We start from the raw sequence: 20,739 nt of genomic DNA, 5'->3' as shown, positions 1-20,739 counted from the left end.
ACACTTTTTTACACTATGAGCAAGAAACTCACAGATCCTGCTACCAGCAGCAGCTGTGGAGGCGGCTGCATTCAGCAGGTTCAAAATGGGACCAAAGGCATGGAAAAACTGATGTGTAACCAGCAAATACAGGAGCAGGCAGGGATAGTCGTGGCCCCTGGGAGAATGCAGGAGGACTGGACCACAAAAGCATCCAGGCATGTAAACTTTCCTCAAAGTAGCCTTTGCTATTGCTCCCACAGGAGTTCAATTACTGGCCTAGATGGACTGTGGGTCTGACCAATTAGGGCATTTCTCATGTTACATTTATTCCCCCACACAAATCTCTTAGCTTTTATTGGATCCAAGGACAAGCAGAAGACTGAAATTCAGAACTTCAATTAGTGCACTCTTCTGGTATTCACACAAGCACAAGATCCTGAATGGATGTTACTTTCATTACCCATATTTCTGGATTATCTTTTTTTTCCATTGAAATGTGGGCTGTCTTTTGGGAGTCAGCCAGCTGCCTCCAAGAGACAATGCTGCTGAACTGCTGTCAGCTGCTGCACTGGAACACAATACCATCTGACAGACAAGAAAAACAATTCTTAACGTACTTACCATGAATGTGCCAGAGGTTAGCACCAGTGTTACTTGTGTGTGTTAGACAAGAAAGTGCTCTCTTATACAGCAATCAGCTTGGGAAAAGCTAAAAATAACATAATTGCAGAGTACTGTGCAGCCATCCTCCCTCATGTGAGCGTTTCTATATGTGAAGCTTATTTCAAAGTTATAAAAAGAGTATTTAAGAGAAATCAACCCATCAGCAAAAAAATCTGTCCTCTGCATAATGCCCAAAATTCTCCATTGATACACAGACAGCATCTTTCCCTGCTAGGGAGTGGAAATAATAAGGTAACTTGGAGAATAGGCCTGTATTACTAGAAATCATTTAATAGCAAAAAATTCATGGAGGCTTTACTTTGAAACTATTGCTTCCCACAAGACCAAACTTGGGAGATCACACCAGAATTAGAAAGTGCCTGCGTGACAAGTCTGAAATTGAGCCACATACCTTTCCTTCCTCAAAAGACTATTTTGATAGCAGACTTAGTTCAGCTTATTTACAGGTTTGCAGGTCACTTTTTAACTTGTCAAAACATATGCCAGGCATGTGTGCAGCAGCCAGATAACTTATAATTTAAGTAATTTCTGAAAACAACATGCAGAAACAAACATTTAATACAGATGATTATCACTTATACTTTGATTTTGGCTTCATACTACTATCTTTGCATCACTGTATTTAATTACACTCCACATTTCCTTCATGAGTCATCGTTGCATAACAAACCTGATAGCCACTTTATGGGTGTGTTGCAGGTTTGCACAATTAACTGAGTCTATTGGACTGGAAATGACGATTTGTATTAACTGAAAAGATCATGTGGCTGCAGAGTTTGTGGGTGTTGGTTTATTAGAATGGAAAGTGCCAATTAGAGAAGGAGAAAACAAAGACAAACTAATGATGTTTTAAAGAGAAGTACCTATGACTTCCTGGAAATGCTAAAGTTTATCTGGGATAGGATTCCCAGGTGCTAAATTACAAAGAAAATTATTCTTCCTCTGTTCATAAGCACACAGGAATGGCAAAGGAGGAAGCACGGGCAATGGAGGGGAACAAAACACAGAAAATCCCAGGAACAGGACAAGAGCTTCCATGCCAAGGCCACCAGCACCCTGCAGCCCCTGCCCAGCAAAGGCTGCTCAAGTTGGTCACACAAAATGCAGCAGGGACTCATTGGGGACCATCTGCTCTGCCCTGAACCCTAAAGATACTCACCAGATCCTAGGAGGAAGAGGTTTCCATCAACAAATACCAGCTCTCAAAACTGCAGTGACCCCACAGAGGATGGAAGAGAGTGCAGGCTCAAGACAACAACAATTTCTACACTTGTGGGTGTAGGGCTTTGGCCATGCAGGTGCAGCCTCACCACCCAGACCCTGCACCACTGCCCTCCCTGCAGAGCTATTTCCAACCATGAAACAAGAATATTTTCCTCCTCTCCATGCAGCAAATTCAGTTCAATCGTACTTTTCATAACTACTTTCAACAACTCCATCTCATTACCACAAATCATTACTAAAAATATAAACACCAGATGCCTCCAAACTGACTAAAGGTTATATATTCAACTAAGATACTCACATTTTGATTAACAATTAAAAGGTGATACTTATGACAGAATAAACACCATATAATTTAAGTAGCTAAAGATGTGCTAAAAACTCAAGTTATTTAGTTGTTCAAAATTCCCATTAAGTATTCTGCAATGTATTTAAACCCAAGAAATTTCATAAATTAATTATCTCTCATACATTTCTTAAATCTCAACACAGAAGTTAGTTCAGTCCAGTATTTGAAAAAAACACCCACAATTTATATAGTTCAATGTGGTAATTAAAGGAGGAAAAAGTATTTTTAGGTGGAATTTTTGGGAGGGGCTGAGGGGAGGGGTGGAGAAACATACAGAATCAGATTGTTCCCTTAATTTGTATTTTTATAATCTAAACACAATATTTTAAATACTTCCGAACAAATATTTAAAATAGCTATCAGCTATTTAATTCTAAGAGCCAAAATTCAGATATGTTGATTAACCTATTTTGCCAGCAAAATCATTAGGTTCTGTCAGGATTCACTTCTCAGAAAATTACTGTTTTATTAATAGGCACAAATCCATGCAGGTGAGTAGAGCATTAGGCTCTGGAATTAAAGATATCATTCATAAATAGATATTAAAACACATGTCAGATTTTGACGTGCCAAAACAACCCCAGCAGCAAGCTCACCAGCACTGTCTCAATTTGTTGGGGGTGTCTGTGGTACAGGATGAGTAGGGCAAATACAAACACACATCTCAAAATACAAATGCTCAGCAGACAGTTGTGTCCCCTTCCACATGCCCCACATAGGCAGAATCTTAAATACGAATAAAATTAACTTAATACTATTTGGGAATCAAGTTACCAAACTATTAATTTCTACAGTGATACGCTTAGAGCTCTTTACAAATACTGCTTCTGTATATACAGCTTTTCCACTGAAATTTCTGCTTCAGAATGAGAACCAGATGAGCTCTATTGCCACCATCCTTCCTGCTCAGTCGGCTCTTACCTCCCTGGCTCACCAAACCCACTCACTGTTCCACCTTCAAATCTTGTAAAATCTGTGGAATCTCCTTACCCTGCTTTAGAGGTCTCAAAAATACCCATGTGATACACAAGGCATCTCAAGCTTCCCTGGGTGATTTTTTTTTTAACAGCTTGCTATACTTCTAGAAGGCTGTCGCTTTTGTTTACTCTTTCTTCTGCAGAGATCACAAGGATGGATATTGATGATATTTTTGGGGGAATCCATTCAGTGGAGGTAGCTCAGGGTGCAGCTACAGTTCTGGGTGGCTACAGCACCAAGCAAGAGGTCGTGAACTGCTGACTCTTAACACAACAAAGGCGACTGTGGCCCAGCCAGGGGAGGGACACTCAGAGACAGCAGCACAACCCCTTGGCTTTTGCATGCTTAGACTGCAAGGGTATAAAAGCCCCTTTGTTTGGGGTCCCTTCTCAGAGGCACCATCTCAAGCTGTTATTTTGTTATTTAGTTATTTTGCCAAGATTAAATTATTTCATGGATCAGGATGTCTGAGACTCTGTTATGGGAAATGACTGTGGAAATGTGGGGGTGTAGCTGCAAAGGGGCCTTGATCCCTGCTCAGGTAGTGCGAGTGTGACTGCCAGAGTGGCTCCTGGATGGTCAGACAGGGACATTTCCTTAACATACTCTATAAATAAACTATTTTATCAAAAGAACATGGCATTCTTTTGAATGCCTATGGCATTTTATCTTTGATAGTTAAAAATGATAGAACAAGGCACAGAAAAAGGCACAGAGAAACAAAGAGCTGACTCCTACCACTGCTTACAGTCCCAGTGAAGCTTACTGTCTAATTATGACTGTAAAAGACTGATGACTTCTAGGCTTGCCAGTACAAAAACATAACAGTCACAGATGCCAGCAATATTTAGGAATTTTTCAAGAGTTCCTGTTTGGTCCTGAAAACAAGGCTGTAGTTGTTTTGGAGACACCTCTACCTGCAAAATACTGTGTGAATGCATCCAATAGTTGTCAGCCTTGCCTTAGCTTTGCCACAAAATCAACGTCTATGCACTGAGTGCAGTGAGATGACTATGCCAAAAAAAGCACACTGAGAAAGAAATAGCATAGTAGACAAAGGTTAACAACATGTCCTTGTGAAGGCTGAAAAGGACCTTCAGCGGTGCTGCAGACCCTAACACCACACATAGGTGGATTCCAAGAACTTCCCCCAAACTGTCATTATGCACAACGCTACAGCTGTGTGAAATACAACATTTCATTATGCCCTAAAGGGCATAAAAACACAACTGAGCCTGTCAGCTGTCAACAAGTCCTCTGGCTCTGCAAAGGAGGAGATGGGATGCACCAGAGTAGTTAAACGGGGATTTGAGTCAGCTCCTCCTTGATGTTCCCAGCATCCTGTTCCAGTGGGACATCTCTCGACACTGCCCTAAAAGCACACAATGCCCTAAAAACACACAATCTTAACGGATTAACTGAGCTCCGGGTATTTCACCAGACTAAAGCTTGGCTTCCTGATGACCAGTTTACATGCCCGAGAGCAAGAATGAACTCAGTTTGGGAGGACTGTGTAACAATGTCTCTGCAGCAGGAGGAAGGAGGTAACACTTCTGTGAGTTGTTCAAATATTACAGAATGATGGTAAAAAACAGATGTGGCTGTGGCCATTTCTGGGAAACACAAGTGTGAACAACCAGCTATTTTTAATTTATCGAGTTCCATTCCAGTCTAAGCTGCTACAGACTCTGTGTCAATATTTGTGTCCTTTTTTGATCTCTTCCCTCACTCAGCTTATGCTTATGTGCTGAAAAAGTCTGAGCACATGATTACCCCATTCAGGCAACGTGCCTTTGAAATGGCTTTTTAATCTAGACTCTCCACTCCCTGACAGACTGAATTTTGCAGTATGTCTGTATTCGCTGTCTAGACACTTGAATATGCTAACCTCTAATTTAGCCCTCCTTTACTGACCCATGAGTTTCCTCCCTTCTGTGGGTCTTCTGGCTAAACTGGAAATGCAAGACACTCATTCTGCCCTACACCTGGCTGGTGCAACTGCATTCATACAAATCTGACCAGTGAAGTATGCACATGTTCCTCATTCACAGCAACAAGGAATCCTTACACTTAAAAAGTTTTGTAGCACTCTCCTTACCCTATTCCTTTCTTTGTGGTCTCTAGACTTGAAGAACAGCATAGTCCTTTCCTGAAAGGATCCAGGATACAACTGCAGAGACAAGAGCCTGAGCTGAATCTTGTAAGCAGAAATAAATCATTGTATACCCAGTTATGTAAACAGAAAATGATGGAAAAGTCTGACTGAAATATAAAAAGGGAACGAAAAACACAGATGCATTCCAACAGCAGCTGTACTGCCCCAAATCCCAAGGTCACCTAATCAAATATTGCCCTAGCATGGGTTAAAAAAAGGAAACAAATGTTTAGGGCAGTGGGCAGCTTCCTTTCTCAGTTCCCAGCAGTCTGATACAAGGCACTTTTCCTAGAGCCTTAATGGATTGTTCTTTCATCAGGCCTTCTGTGACTAGTTTTTGAAGCAAGTAAAACTTCTGGTATTTGCAGCATTCAGACAGAGATGTAATCAAGGTACACAGACAAGAACTCACAAAAGCCATGCTGTATTTCCACTTTTAGATAGTATGTTTGCATCACAAACCACTTCCACATGCCTGAAGCATAAAAGATTTGCTATCTCTGTCAGCTTCAACAGATGGCTTAAGAGGCAAATTAGCATTATCCAATTGCTTTAAAGTCTTATATAGGGACAATCCAAACAAAGACTGAGTAATGGTCCCTGTTCAAAGCTGAATTTCAGCATCAGGTCTGTACAGTTGCACCGTATGTTACCCTTGTTATGCGAGTCTGCGCTGCTGATCTGTGAGTGCCTTAAACTCATTGTCTCTGCCCCTTCCCTACATTCCTCTATCCCACAGGACACCATACAGCATGCCCTGTACAGTAAGAATAGAAGTATAAAGGTTAACTCCTTGTAATTTGGGAGATATTTTTCCACTCATGTACCAGCACATCAGTTTACAGCCCCTGCACCAGCCTCTGACTTCTTGTCAGTTCAGTGAGACTACAGCAATTCTAATGTGTCCCCATATCTATTGTTTTTTTTCCCCTGGAACAAACATGCTTAAGTTGCTTTCCCTCAGTTTAGGGTGGTACATATTCAAAATTTAGGCAACTAAGAATTTTATTATCTACATAGTTTGTTTACATTTTCATGTCAGAGAGTACCACCAGAGTCCTTAACCTCAACGTTTGTATGTAGATCCACTCTGCCAGATTATCACAAAACAGAAGACAAGTACCTGAATAAGATAAAATGCAACTACATAAGGATTGCATAGCTTAGCTCCTACTGAGCACATCCTGATTCTGCTCGAGGCAAAGGCTGTGATTTTTAAGAAAGAGGTAAGAACCACATAACTCGTTTCTTTTAGAAGTCAGCATCCAAGCTAAGGCCAATGTCTTGAATTTTAATCTGTTGAATAATGACAGAATTCAGAACTTCTCATGACAGAGACTTATTCATAAACCACCTTCTGCACTGCATTTTGCTAGGTTTGCTTGTCCCAGGAAATGTCTTACTTAAAGGGTCATAAAGGCAACATTTGAAATACCTTGTGACACATGATCTTGGCTTTGCAGAAGGACCTCTGGAGGTGCAGCAGTAATATATCCATACCACCCTCACTCACATAACTAGTAATGCAAAAACTAACACCACAGCATCCAACTTGCACTTTGTTTACCTCTCTTCAGGAAAGCTTTTCCTCTGATGACTGACCACAATTACCTTTTCTAGTCATTAACAAGGCCAAAAAGAAAAGTGTCTAAGCTACTCATTCCCTTTCAGGCAACCAGACAGGAGGCATGCTTACCATAGAGCATGGAAAAAAGCCCCCAAGCTTCCTGCTGAAGAGCATCTACCACAAATAAGTACGATTAAGCAATAATACAGAGCAGCAGCTACTGTAAAAAAAAAAGTTGTTTATGGAAGGTGGCTTAAAAAAATAAATCACAACAATCTAAAGAATGACTGTACAGGAGCTTTATCTAACATTCTATATTAAAATACACTTCTATTATTTTCCACTAAGTCTTTCAGTATTAAGGTTTTTGTAATTTTCTAGCTTCCTAAAATAATTTTTCCTTTTGTTTCTCCAGCTGCTGCTTTTCATGTATGCCTTTCTCCTCTCAAAACAAACAGAAGGAGCAACTGAAATTTTAAGTGTTGAAAACATGAAATATGAAGGGGACTGAGATCATTGGAAAGGTATAAGCCGCAAAGCAAGCTAGAAACAGGACAACTGATCAAAGGACATTGAGTATCTCTGGGATTCCCTCTGCAAAGAGAATCCTCGAATGAAAGGGAATATCATGAATGAAAGTTCACTATATTCTTTTTCTCATAGAATTCAGACATTTCATTTATTAAATACTGAAAAGTCTGCAATCCATCTCCAAACCTGCTACAGGAGAGGTTTAAGGCCTCTCACAATACTAACTGAGCTGTTGTTTTTAGCAGACTTATTATTAGTATTGATGACCCATAGTGTTGAAGACTACTTAGGAGTTAGTCTTCAGGGCACTTAGCAAATTAAAAACCATGGTTTACACATGCCTACAGAACTATGAGGTGGTTGCAAAGAAAGGAGAGAAATGGGAATATAACTGTTGGTGCAGAATTCAATTTCCTCTGTCTTCAAGTCAGCACAGAAACTATTGCAAATGACACCATTACTAAACACTTTTATTCAATAGAACAATCAGAAACTTAAGGCATGAAGTTTTAGTGAAAAAAGGCCATAGGTAAACTTATTTAACAGTAAGAGACAAAAATTCCATACAATTACATGCACATGAACTAACTCCAAAATTATCTAACAAAATAAAACCAGGCCTGCTGGTAGAAGTACAGAAGCCATAGGGTAACACCTGTAAGGAATACCAGAAAGACCTTCTCCTGGATCAAGGATTCTCAGGTATAAACAAGTAAAGAAGCCAAACATCTATTATTCTTCATGTTCCACTACAGAGGCATTACAGGAGTTTGTCCTACTGAAGTCATGTCGACACTGTGAAAACCTGTGAAAAACATTTAAAGACAAGTTTGTCCTTTGTATCCATTCATTACAACATTTAGGGCTGTTTGCATATCAGTCAGTATGTGCATCAACACACCAGAATTTAAAAAATAAAAAGAGGGGGAAAAAGGGAAAAAAAGAAAAGAAAAAAAATATTACTTTCTCCTCATGCAACCAGGAAAATGTAAACTTGAGATAACTCATGTTGCAGGGCCAGCTTATCCACAGAAATAATTAGTCACGGTCTTCAAGTCCAGAACAATAGAAGTACAGCAAATACTTGGAAGCAGTCTTTGAGCACGTACAGTTCAGCACAAGCCACTGCCACCAGAACACAAACATCCTGCAGTCTCTTACACCACTTCATCAAAATCACAAACCCACGCTCTGCTCCCCTCCTTCCTTTTAATGGCTTCTGCTTTCCCTTATATTTTAATTTTCTCTGGCCTGCATAACATGTCCATTCAACTTCAGAGAATCTCGCCAGCATTTTTCACATCATGCACTGAAATCAAGAATTCTTCTTTATTAAAATATCAGTAACTATTCCAGTTCAAAGAGTATAGACAGAAGACACATTTTGTTAATCCTACTGTTAGCACCTCTCAATGCTGGGAGTTTCAAGAGTCCCACAGTGGTATTTCTTTCTCCAAGAAATTATTGCAGTGTACAGCAAAACTGATCAAAAGCCTGATTCTTACTGTTTATGCTGTAATGAACAGGATCGCTTGTAAATGCTCTCAGAAATCTTTAAACAGCGGCTTTCACCAAGAATCCTCCTTTTCTGACCACTGTGATTTATTTACCACCACAAATCTATGTTTAGACACAAAATATTGCCACATCTGTGCCAGCCTACCCGTATTTTCTCAAGACACCAAATAAATCATTACACATGAAGATGGATTTATTTCAACACAAATATGCCTGAAAAAAGAAAACTGACATTCAGAGGACCAGGTTTGGTGTTTTCTTTCCTTCTGGTAATACTGAAGGATAGAGATTCCCTGTGACTGTAAAATGCTCATCACACGCGCGGGCAAGGCTGGCCGCACCTCACCGCCCGGACGAGAGAAAACCATGAGGCACAGATGGGGAGAAACACGGGGAGCCACGGCCGCCGCCGCCTCCCTCCCGGCCCGGGCCCCGCGCCCCGGGCCCGCCCGCCAGGGAGCCGGGCCGGGACACCGAGCGCTCCCTGCTGCCGGTGAGGAACGGCTCCGAGCCCGGGGAAGGCGGAAGGACGCTCCTTGCAGAGATGGGCAGTGAGGTGCCCTGACAGCAGCGCGGACACGACCGCGATAGGCCACGGGGGGGAACAGAACGAGTGACTGCCGCCCCAGGAAACGGGAACGCGGGGACAGAAGCCGGGGACAGCAGGCAGCTGCCCTGAGGGATCAGCGCACCGGCCAGGGAACGCCAAGCAGAGGGCTATGGCAGATAGCCGAGCGCTGGAGAACCGAGCAGCAGCGCCTCAGCATCCCCTGGCCGGGCAGTGCCTCCCCACTGCTGTGAGCGGCCGAGCGCGAGCTCCTCAGCTCGCCGCGGTTCTTCACTCCCGCCTGGCGAGCGCCGCCCTCACTGAGCCCGGAGGCAGCCAGTGCCGCAGGCCGGGGCGGAGAGGACTGCCAAGGCGGAGGCGGTGCCGCCCAGAGGGCGCCCCGGGGGCCGTTCCCGCTGGCGGGCGCGGAGCAGCGGCAGCACCGCCTGCGCCCAGGCACCCGCCGGGAAACTCTCCGGCCTCCCGCGCCCGGCGGAACCGGAAGTCACCACAACGCCCTCACGGGCGCGCGCCCCCGCCCGTTTAAGGCCTCCCGTGACGAGCGCGGAGCGCGGGGGCGGGGCGGGGCCACCCGCGGTCCCGCCCCCCTCCATAAGAGCGGCGGCCGGCGCGCGCCGCGGCAGTGACCGGCGCTGGGGCGGCGCATGCGTGCGGCGCCGGCGGCCGCGCGGAGCTGCGCGACACTGTCGGGGTGAGTGACGGCCCCGGCGGCACCTCCCGCGCCCCTTGCGGCCATGGCGGCCCCCGGGCCCGCGCGGCGCACCACGGCTGTGCCCGCCCGCGGCTCGGGGCCGTCCCGCCCCTGCTGCACCGGGCCCCGCTGCTGGGGAAAGAAGCGGGGGCCGGCGGATCGGGCGGCACACGCGAGTCGGTCGGGCCGCGGCGCCGGGGTTGGCCGAGCCCGTGGCTCGGAGCCGCGGCGTGGCCCACGCCGGCGGGCGCGAGGGGTGGCGGCGCGCGCCGGGAGGAGCCGGGAGCGCGTTTTGTGCCGTGGTGCTGAGGGGAGTGGGGGGGCAGCAGGGCCGGACCCGCCGCGGCTCCGCTCGCCCCGCGGCTGGCGGGGGATCTCGGTGCGACACTCGCCCCGCTCGGTGCGGCCGGAGTCCCTCTAAGTGGGACGGGGACCTGCCCGGGGTCAGCGGAGCCCGTAGCCACGTTCTTGGAAATCAGCGTGGCGTGCCACGCGTTTTCTTCCTGACCCGAAACAGTATCCGTGTTCTCTCACTGGCTGCCGAGCTGCTACTCTCGCTCCTGTGAGTAAACAAGAGACCGCACTGTGGGCTCAGGCTCTGCGCTTCGCACTCTAATTTAGGCTGGCTTAATTTAGAATAAACGTTTCTTTGTGACTTAATACCTCATTACGCACTTATCCTCGATTTTCTAAAATAGCCAGTCTGTGGTGGTTAAATCTGGAGCCATCGCTGTATCCTTCAGTATTGACAGCGGAGCCTGTGACAGCAGAGCGAGCAGGCCGGGCACTCGGAGACTTCAGTGGTCTCCTGTCACTGGAGCACTGACCAAGGGCTCTGTGCAGTATTCTGAAGTAAGAAGCAAAAAAACTATGGTGCTTGATCCAAAGATAACAGTACCTCATTACATATTAACTGGATGGGAAAGGCTCTGGGGGCAAGGTCTCTGGTCATTTTGGGAATACCTGAATCTTTGTTGTACTGGAACGGCAGGTGAATGATGCCTCTACATCACAAATGCATTCGTGAATTGCACTTATAATCCAGTTAAACTGCTCAATTCGCCTGTATTATTCACTCAATTTACTTCATGCATAAACTTAGTTTTCTTTCCTTAGCAATTTACCTATATGGGATAATTTTCTGATTTTTTTTGGTTTGTTTTTTAAATAGAAACCTACCTGTTGAGTTGGGGGGGCATATGTTCTTGGTGAAGCCCTATGTCTGCCATGCTCTGCTAGTACAGGATTTATTTCAGAGAAAAACAGTTCCAGTTCTCTGTAGTAGGAAAAAGAATTAAAACTTATCACAGTGTGTCTAACACTATGGTTATGAGTCTGAGTCAGCTAGAAAGGAATTTTTATTTCCTGAATGTAAGCTGTCTATATTCACATTAAAATTTTCAGGAGGGTGAAGTACCATACCTTAAGCATGCATCTGAAATCTGACAAGCAGAGGCAAGGCAATTGTCTTGCTATTTAATTATTAGTTTTCTACTGGCAATTTACAGGTTACTCCCATTTGCTATGTAGGACTGTGAAATGGTAGCCCGAATTTTAACTGAACTTAAACTCCTTGATGAACTGTGGTTCTTTGAATATATTCCAGATAGCTAACTGTTACAATCTAAATACAGAGTTTGTCTGCTGTTCAGTTGATTTGTCTGTTGTATACCTATAAGGATTAGTTTTATTTGCAAGTACCCATGATTTGACTGTTTAGTGATCACATTCTTAAATTCTTGACCACAGAATGGTCCATTTCTGGTTGGCAGAATGTGTAGAAAAATATCTCAAAGTTAAGAATGTAATTCATTATACAGTAACTGTAAAGAATATAATTTCTCTAAATGGAGATACCTTCTGAGGCCTGTATCTGAGCATGCTTTGGCCTGTGACTCAGGAATACTGAACTGCACTGTAGAGGTTTGGTGCATAATAAAGAAGATCTAATTATTTATTAAGTGAATAGATTTAAACTAACCTTCTCATGAGGCTGTTTATGCTAAGTGTTGGTTACTCAGCATTCATCTAGCTGCAAAGACATAAGTACTTGAGGGATAAGAACTAGAGAAACAGAATTTTTAACATTTTTTAAAAAGTATTTGGAGTTCCGGACAGTATATTAACAGCACTTAGTTTTTTAAAGTCCAGTACTTGGAAATCTGAAATACTTAAAAGGGGTGCCTCTATCTCAGGTACTTATGTTAAATAGAAAGTCAGAGGAGAAAAAGGAAATTACATCACATTGTCAAATAAGGAACAGCTAGCTGGAGTAGATGACTTGTAGTGCAAAAATGTGCCCCTCCTCCTGTGAATTGCTTCTGAGATTTGTTAAAGATAATGTGGTGGCAAGGTGAGCAAAAATAGGTTGTGGATTTAAGGTAGACACATTTCTTCCCCTCCCAAAAGGGGTAAGCAGGTCTTATTTTTTTCCTTCCCCTCTTTCCCATTTCTTACAAGAAGTATGTAAGCTCCTTGTCAAGAGTGCTGCCTTTATAAAACCTGCACAGGCATTCAGAAATCTGTACAGCAAGTTGCTGTGTTCCATACCCATTTAGTGAAACATTCTAGAGCATGCTTTGGTCTACTGTGCATACCAGAAAGGTTTTCTTTGTTATGAACTTAAGTTGCCTCAAATATTTGATTGCACTGGGGCTGGGAGAACAGGGAACAGAGTAATAAGATTCTGTGTGTGATTAGTGATAGGTAATAGGCTGAGCTAAAATATATGCAAATGCTTCTTAGTTTCTAAAAAGAACATTACTGTTGTTATAACACAAATGTTTATTAATATGTATCTGTGTGAAAACTGTATTTGGGGGTATTTGCTGTAATACAACTTAGTGCAATAATCTTTCCACAGTTCAAAGCATGTAGACACGCTGCTGTTTATGGATACATTGGACTATTTTCAGCTTACACATAACCATCCTGTTAACGTCTGAAGGTATATTTGGCTTTGTAAAAAAAAAATTAAAAATCAATCTCCAGTACATGCTATTATTGATATTTGTTAATACAAGCAGACCTGGATGATTACAAAGTTCCTTTGCACTGTTACCTTGCCTTTCAGGGAAGAGTGTCAGTAGCTTCCTAATGCACCAGCAAATCTTCGAGTTGCCTTGGCTTGTAAAAGCCCTGTAGAAATTACCAGCCATGCTTTTAGTTTGTACTCCATTTCTTTTGAATAACACAAACTGTAACATCTTCAAAAGTGCTTCGATCTTCCTAAATGCCATAAACTGTGCCTAAGTAGGTCAGAGAAGCAGAGTAACTGAAAGCCCATTCTGTGCAAATGAACAGCACACAAATGTGAGATCAAGAACTTCATTACTGCATAGTGTCCATTTTCTTCAGCAAATATAGTTTGATGTTCTTTATGGCTAAGTTTAGAGCCTTAAACTTCTAAAGAGGCAGAATTGAGACAACAGTTAACAATGAAAACTGTTGATGTTTATATCTTCATGGCTGACTTTTGTAAATTTTTTTAAACCTATTACTAGAATATAATATGTACTGCTCAGCTTTAGTAAGAGCATGCTGTCAAAATACAAACTTTATATTCAATTACTGTTCTCATGTCTCCCAATTAAGATACTGTCTTCAAACAAGCTTATGCATGTTTTAAAATACAAGCACCATTTCTCTAGACTCCACTGAAAAAGTAACTAGGTGTTTTAGTGAAAGCACTACCTATCTTGATATCCTAGCTTAAGGCACAGAGGACAGTTTCATAACTCTCTGAAATGTCAAGGCAGATCACCTGTGAATTTGCAAAGAGGTCACTGATGAATGAAGCAAGTTTTATGGCTATACAAATTGTGCTTTATTTTTAAAAAATAAAGACTGATTGAAACAAGTGAAAATTACCTTTTCCTAGGATATGTAAATATTTAAGTCTGTTTCAGATGTTGAGCTTAGCATTCCAGAGAGATTTCAGAGAGGTGATTGTGCAACTATCAGTCTTGAGAGCTGAGATTTAGACAGCATTCAGAAAGCTGACACAGTAATTACTAGTAGTGGTTTAGGCGTGGGATTTGGTGGAGGTTGGGCTTCTTAACAAGCCCTGCAAGGGTTGTATGTTATCACAGCTAGCATGTTACATGTGCTCTCAAACTACAGCAATTGTTCCCCCTCCTCTCATTTTTCTATCATAATCAATGTCTCATGGTCCTGTCAGATCTTGTACACACACTGAGGTGGAGTACAATCATTTGCTGACTAATCAGTGTTCTGTACCAGCACTTTTTAAACTTGTGACTTGCATTTGACTTCAGAAATATTGAAATGGATAGCAGGCATTAGCCTTAAGCTCTCTTAATTAATTTTCTTTCTTTTGTAGATTTGTTGCTATAGGATAGGATCCGTGAGGCACAAAAAAGTCACTCTTTGATACAGTGTGAGCTGATAAGAGAGATGTTTTATTTGGAAATTATGTTGATATGAAGTAATTTTAGAATTGGTGCTATATGTGCACTGTGCTGCTTAAGTCATTTTGACAAATGGGTATCTCTAGTGTTCTGCTCCCCTGAAGACAGTGGTTCTGCCTGCACTCACAGGACTGTTGCTTCCTGGGGCACTGTGTTTTTATTTAATTTTGCTATGAAATATCTGCAGCTCCTGTTATTGGGAAGGGTCCAACTGGACTGTGTTATGCAAAAACTTCCAGGGTTAAGCTAGCTTTTTAAGGAGGTTGTCTGAAGAGAACATGGCCTTTACTAAAATGAGGAGGGCTGAATGAAGTAGGACTGTGTTGCAGTACATAGAACTCTGGTTTAGCTCTCATTCCCTTCTATTAAAGTCTCCTGTCTAGAGTTATTCTGAAATGCCTGCCTAAAATATATTGGGTATCTGGAAGTGAGTAAAACAATCCCAGTCATGACTGAGAAAACCATCACAGTCCTAAAGAGAATGGGATTAGGTCTCACATCATAAACATACATATGGTCAGAAGCTACTGCTTTCTTAAGGTGATCAATGCTGGACCCAACTCAAAATTAAAAGAGCACAGCAGAGTTGTTCTTTATCAAACAATTGTTTATAAATTGCAAATAGTGATGCTGGATTGCAAACTAATCCTGGGGCACCTGGTTTACAGTCCTGCTTAGGAGTCTGCCCATCCCTCCCGCTGCAGACAAGTAGAATGGATCGTTCCTCCTAAAGGAGAAGGAAGATTACACATCTGCACAGAATGCCTGGCTTTGGGCACATTTACCATCAGCATAAGCTACTACCTGTGTCTGTACTACATTTCTTGCAGTACCAGGGGTACTGTGAAGGAGTTTTCTTGCCATGTTTGCTGAGCCCTGATGCAGCTGGCCCTCAGTTGTTGGTTGACTTTTCTTTAGATGGAATTCTTTTGGTGGAGGGATATGGACAAATTTACATTTATATTATATGCTCATAGTATTGATTCTCAGGAGAGATGCAAATTAAACTGTTTTGCATAGGGTTTGGTAGGATTTTTATGGGTTTTTTTAAACAGACTATATTGCACTTGCTGAATGTAAGATATTTGTGTAAATGAAGCAGAGACCCAGAGAACATCTTTTTTTATAGTCTTGGACCTAATTTCTCCTGCCTTCAGAATGCTGACTAATTTTACATTGCCCCTTCCCCTCCCTGATTAATTTCCTAAACAAAGTCCCTTGAGTCAATTTCTTCCGTAGACTGTGATTACTTACTCAATATAAAGCAATTGCCAAAGTATTTTTTCCTGCCATAAATGGGCTGGATAAAGCCTTCTTCACACATTCGAATTAGCTTTGAATGCAACAGGCCAGTTTCAGCTGAGATTATTTCAAATCACTAGATTTCCAATTTGTTTGAAATAACTAGAAGAGTTGACACTGTTTTAAAGTATCTTAATGTTTAAGTTAGTTAAAAATAGTTGCTGTTTTATGTAAAGTAAGTTTTAGAATTTTAATTCAAGTAGTCAATAATTCTGTTTATTGGAGCAAAGGCTATGGAAGATAATACTTAACAGCAGATTAGGCTGATACATGTTGGCTACACTGGAAACTAAAATCTTTTAGTAGAAAGATACAACTGAAGACAGCTACTGGAAGGATAGATTGTTCTCGAAAACTTTTCTAAAAACTTTTTTTGCATGAATAGCTAGTAGTTTATGTTCAAGAAGTGAAGTTGTGGGAAACACAACTGCGATATATCAATATCTTAACATATTTTTTTTCTATGCAGTGTAGCTCTCTAAGAGAACTTACCTGTTTTGTACTTTAATTTTGCAGTCAGACTCAAAACAAGAAGTTTGGTCAAGTTTTCCAGTTGGCAAGTATTAGGACAGGAGCCCTTTCTATTAAATATCTCTCTACAGAAATATTTAATTCCTTGAATACTAAAATTTCAGATGAGACATGGAATGTCAGGTTCGCATTTGTGATATTTATGTCCTCTCTCTTGAAGGGAATGAAAACTGCAGGAAACTTGCCAAGTCCTGAATATCAAGGGTTGTGAGACATCCTCAGAGAACACTGCACAATGTCAACTGCAGGAGTTGCTGCTCAGGAGATGAGAGTCCCCTTAAAAACCGGATTTCTTCACACCAGTCAAGGCATGGGCAGTCTGAAAACCTGCTGGGGTACCCATAGTGGATTTGAAAAGTGAGTGAGGCTACAATTTATCAATTGCATCTTCAAATCTATGAAATGAATGTTATGAATACTTGTGCCAGTACACACCTATGGTTCATTTACAGTGAAGGTATTTTTTTCCTTTTTTTTTTTTAGTACTTTCTTTAATGTGGACCCTATAGCAGTGACGTATAACTTAAACCCATCAAGCGAGCAACATTTGCCATCCATTGGTAAGTCCAAAGTCTGACACAGACGTGTTAGGAAGTGTCAGGGATTTGTCTCGGGAAAAACCCCGCGGGCCTCGCTGACACCAACGCCCTCCCGGCTGGCCCGCGCTGCCCCCTGCTGGCAGCTCAGCAAAGTGCTCCTGTTCGGCTCCAAACCCTCCTGAAGAACATGCTCGAGTTAACCAAAAACACACACACACACCCCTCCCATTCGCCTGGTACATAGGAGGCCTCTAAGTTGCCATTACACTTTTGAAGGAAAAAATATATGGTAAAAAAAAAGCACTTGTTCTGTTGTAGTCTTATGCTGGGATCTTTGTAGCTCTCTTGTTTATGCTTGGGATCTCTTGAACTATCTCATTTAATTGGAGCACTGGTCTAGAACAGCAAGATAATCTGCTACTATCTTAAATTAAATGCATGAATCCATGACCAGATGAGATCTGTAATAACTTCATTTAACTACCTGCAGACATTAAACAGACATTACTTACTGTTGCATTAGAAGGAATTGAATATGCAGTGGCAGAGTCATGTGCTGGAATGTTAGAAAAGTGTCTCTAAGAATTTCTCACCTTTTTAGGGCACTCTTCCACCCAGGCTTCCATGAATGACCACATTGCTGGAAGTTGCATCCAAGTCCCATCTCAGAAACCCAGTCCACCTCCTGTAAGTCCCAAAAACGAACGGCCAATTTCAAGGTACGACGACCATCTCGTTCCTGGCTTTAGTAAACTGTCATTAACCATGGGCTGTGTTTCTGAAGAAACACCTCCTCACATGCCAATAAAAAATGGACCAATTCCATTTCTGTCTGCATCTTCTAGTGATCGCAGCTGCAGGCCACTGCCCCCTCTGCCTATATCTGAAGACTTTACTCCAGATGAGGTTGACAAAGAGGTAGAATTCCTGACTAGCTCAGATACTGACTTTTTGTTAGAAGATTATGAACTTCCTTCTTTTAAATCCAGTGCTCCAAGCCGTCGGAGCTTTAGGGGCTGTGGACAAATCAACTATGCGTATTTCGATACTCCCACAGGACCAAAACCAGAAGATGCCAACCCTTCACAAAGCCTGAATGTGTACATATCCAGTATTTATCCTCCTCCACAGCAGCTGCACCGACGCCTGAGAAGGTCCCATTCTGGGCCAGCTGGATCTCTCAATAAACCCATAGTAAGATTAACTGGACACTTAAACAGGTCATCTCCAACTTCTGATGAAGATAAACCAGAGATCCCACCAAGGGTGCCCATTCCCCCACGGGCTCTCAAACCAGACTACAGAAGGTGGTCAGCAGAAGTGGCTTCCAGTGCGTACAGCGATGAGGACCGGCCTCCCAAAGTGCCCCCCCGAGAACCTTTGTCACGAAGCAATTCCCGCACCCCCAGTCCCAAAAGCCTTCCATCATACCTCAACGGGGTTATGCCCCCCACCCAGAGCTTTGCACCTGATCCTAAGTATGTCAGCAGCAAAGCTCTACAAAGACAACATAGTGAAGGATCTTCCAACAGGGTCCCCTGCATTCTTCCAATTATTGAAAATGGTAAGAAGGCCAGTTCAACGCACTACTATCTGCTACCAGAGAGACCTCCATATTTGGACAAGTATGAGAAATTCTTCAGAGAAGCAGAGGAGAGGAGTTCTAACACTGAGGTTCAGTCCTGGTCTGGTGACTGCACAGCCACCTCAGCCCCAATAAAACTGGACTCGAAACCCAGAATGGACATAGGTGGTCCCCTGAAACGAAAACACCTGTCCTATGTGGTTTCCCCTTAGTGTCTGGGAGCACAGTCTCAGCTCAGTTGTTGGGGATGGAGCTGAACTTTATAATGTTACAAAGTTCTTATGGTTCACAGACAATGAAGTAGGAGCAGTTTGTCCTCTGAGAACTGAAAAGTGGATGGTAAAGTCCTCTTATGCTGCATATATTTGATATGTTTCTTAAGACTTTTTTTGTCTTGGTATGTAAGCTGAAAACCTACAAAGATTCCACAGAAACATGGAGGGATAGTAGTCACAGTTGGCCAGTTGTATGCTACCTAGATGAACATGTTTGGTAGTCAACATTATTAAAAAAATCTAAAAATCAGTCTTTACTTAAGAGTCACTTATAAAGCAGACAACAGACCAAGTAATGCAGTACGGTTTTTGTATCAGCTATTTTCCAAAATTTCTTTTACACAGTAATTGTACTGAGAACAGACTGTCCTGTTTTACTAGCATATGTCTGATAAGGTAAATGTGAGATCTGATACCCACTTCAAGACTTGGCAGGCATATTGGAAGTGCATTTTGAAAGACTAATCTATCTTACAAATTAATTTGATGCTAGTAGACTTTTAAAGTGAGTTAGATTTTGTGAATTCAGTTGCTAGACACATTTGGCTCAATTTTGCAGTTTTTCCTAGAAGAGACTTGGACCAGCTATTGCTAAGCCTCTGCTGCTGCTCTTTTCCTGCTGGATCCTAGAAATGTGTGAATGTGTCCTGAGCAGCCACAGGGTTGCTATTAGGTAGGCAGTAACAACTATGTGCTCACCTAGAGTCTGAAATGATGACTGTATTAAATACAGAAACACAGCACAAGCTGGTCTTGTGTTCTGGTTTCTGTTCAGTATTTTAGGGGAGGAGGAGGAGGATGGTATGAGGAAAAAAACATGATTCCATTTATGAACAGTGTCAGTCCCATCTCTTGCTGCTTCAGATGCTGCTTCTTGCTGTTTAATTTTTCCTCACTGTGCCTCAGCCATTCACTGAAGTTCACTGAGGTGTCACCTTAGCAGTTTCTTGTGCTCAGTTTGGTTACATTTATCCTCTTACAGATAAGCACAAGAGAAAGGGTGCTCATTAGCAGGGGTACAGAAGATGAATGTGTTCCTCCTAACAGAAGTAAACAAGGTGTTTACAGTTTAAACTGCTGAATGAGATGTTTGAGCTATTTTAAAGCTTACTTTTTATTTGTTTTAGTACAAACTAAATGAAGGTGAAATACATGCTATAGAAATGCACTGATATTTCTGCATTGTGTACAGTATTGAATAAAAATAATTCACTTTGTATTTTGAATATTGTCATGTCTTGAGTTTAATAAAGTTATAAAATATTTATGATACATTTTGGTTTTTGCTTTATTGAATAGTGCACGCAATTGCATTTTACTTCTTTATTTACTGGAAAGTTCAAAGTTAATAATGTTAAATGTGCAACAGATGTTGAATTCAGCTCGCATTTAATTCAAGTTAAGATTTCTGCAGAAGTGTTCAATAACTCACATTACCCACCACTAATTTTAATTCCACCCTACTACCTCGTAGCATAGGATCTATAGTTTTGTGCTGACAGTAAAACATCCTGTAAGATTAAGTTATCTGGCCTAACATTATTAATGATTTTGTTTTTTTCTAGAGTCACCTGTAGCATGTTAGCCACCACTGTACAGAAAGGAGAGGGCAGTAATATTCCTGTCTCTAATTTCTCACCTGGTTAAAAAAAAGCATGGTTTAGAGGGGAAAGAAATTGTGAATACTTATTACAAAGCAAGTGTGTTTCAGCATAGTATTCAAGCCTTGGATAAGGTTACTGAAGATAGAAAGCATCACACAACTTTGATCCTCTGGCTGTGTATGCAGGCAAATACCTGCCTTGATCTGGCAGTGTGGTCTGTCAGAGG

The 20,739-nt window shown here is 42.1% G+C and overlaps 1 protein-coding gene across 7 annotated transcripts; it reads left to right on the top strand.

The window, feature by feature from the left end:
• Positions 1 to 10,125: 10,125 nt before the first annotated feature.
• ERRFI1 (ERBB receptor feedback inhibitor 1) lies at positions 10,126 to 20,181 on the top strand. 7 transcript variants are annotated; one of them, XM_014881726.2, is made up of 5 exons: positions 10,151 to 10,247; positions 16,671 to 16,867; positions 16,994 to 17,070; positions 17,651 to 17,768; positions 17,895 to 20,181. In XM_014881726.2, the coding sequence occupies exons 2-5, from the start codon at positions 16,746 to 16,748 to the stop codon at positions 18,844 to 18,846; spliced, it is 1,269 nt and encodes a 422-aa protein (XP_014737212.1). In that variant the 5' UTR covers positions 10,151 to 10,247; positions 16,671 to 16,745; the 3' UTR covers positions 18,847 to 20,181. The 7 variants fall into 7 exon arrangements, with proteins under 7 accessions (XP_014737211.1, XP_014737212.1, XP_088034672.1 ...); XM_088178546.1 differs by lacking the exon at positions 10,151 to 10,247 and adding exons at positions 10,639 to 10,809; positions 13,111 to 13,194 and having other exon boundaries at positions 17,651 to 20,181; XM_014881725.2 differs by having other exon boundaries at positions 10,126 to 10,247; positions 17,651 to 20,181.
• The last annotated feature ends 558 nt before the right edge of the window (positions 20,182 to 20,739 follow it).

The sequence above is a fragment of the Sturnus vulgaris genome, chromosome 25 (assembly GCF_052056855.1).
Source record: "Sturnus vulgaris isolate bStuVul1 chromosome 25, bStuVul1.hap1, whole genome shotgun sequence".
In the NCBI taxonomy this organism is placed as follows: Eukaryota; Metazoa; Chordata; class Aves; order Passeriformes; family Sturnidae; genus Sturnus; species Sturnus vulgaris.
The sequence above is the reverse complement of the archived record's forward strand: the minus strand, read 5'-3'. Positions and strand labels throughout refer to the sequence as shown.

Bases quoted from the DNA above. Each gene is read 5' to 3' on its own strand.
- ERRFI1 (XM_014881725.2), top strand. From the start codon at position 16,746: ATGTCAACTGCAGGAGTTGCTGCTCAGGAGATGAGAGTCCCCTTAAAA. The intron at 16,868-16,993 runs GTGAGTGAGGCT...TTTTTTTTTTAG, and splicing joins ACCCATAGTGGATTTGAAAA to TACTTTCTTTAATGTGGACC. The intron at 17,071-17,650 runs GTAAGTCCAAAG...TCACCTTTTTAG, and splicing joins GCAACATTTGCCATCCATTG to GGCACTCTTCCACCCAGGCT.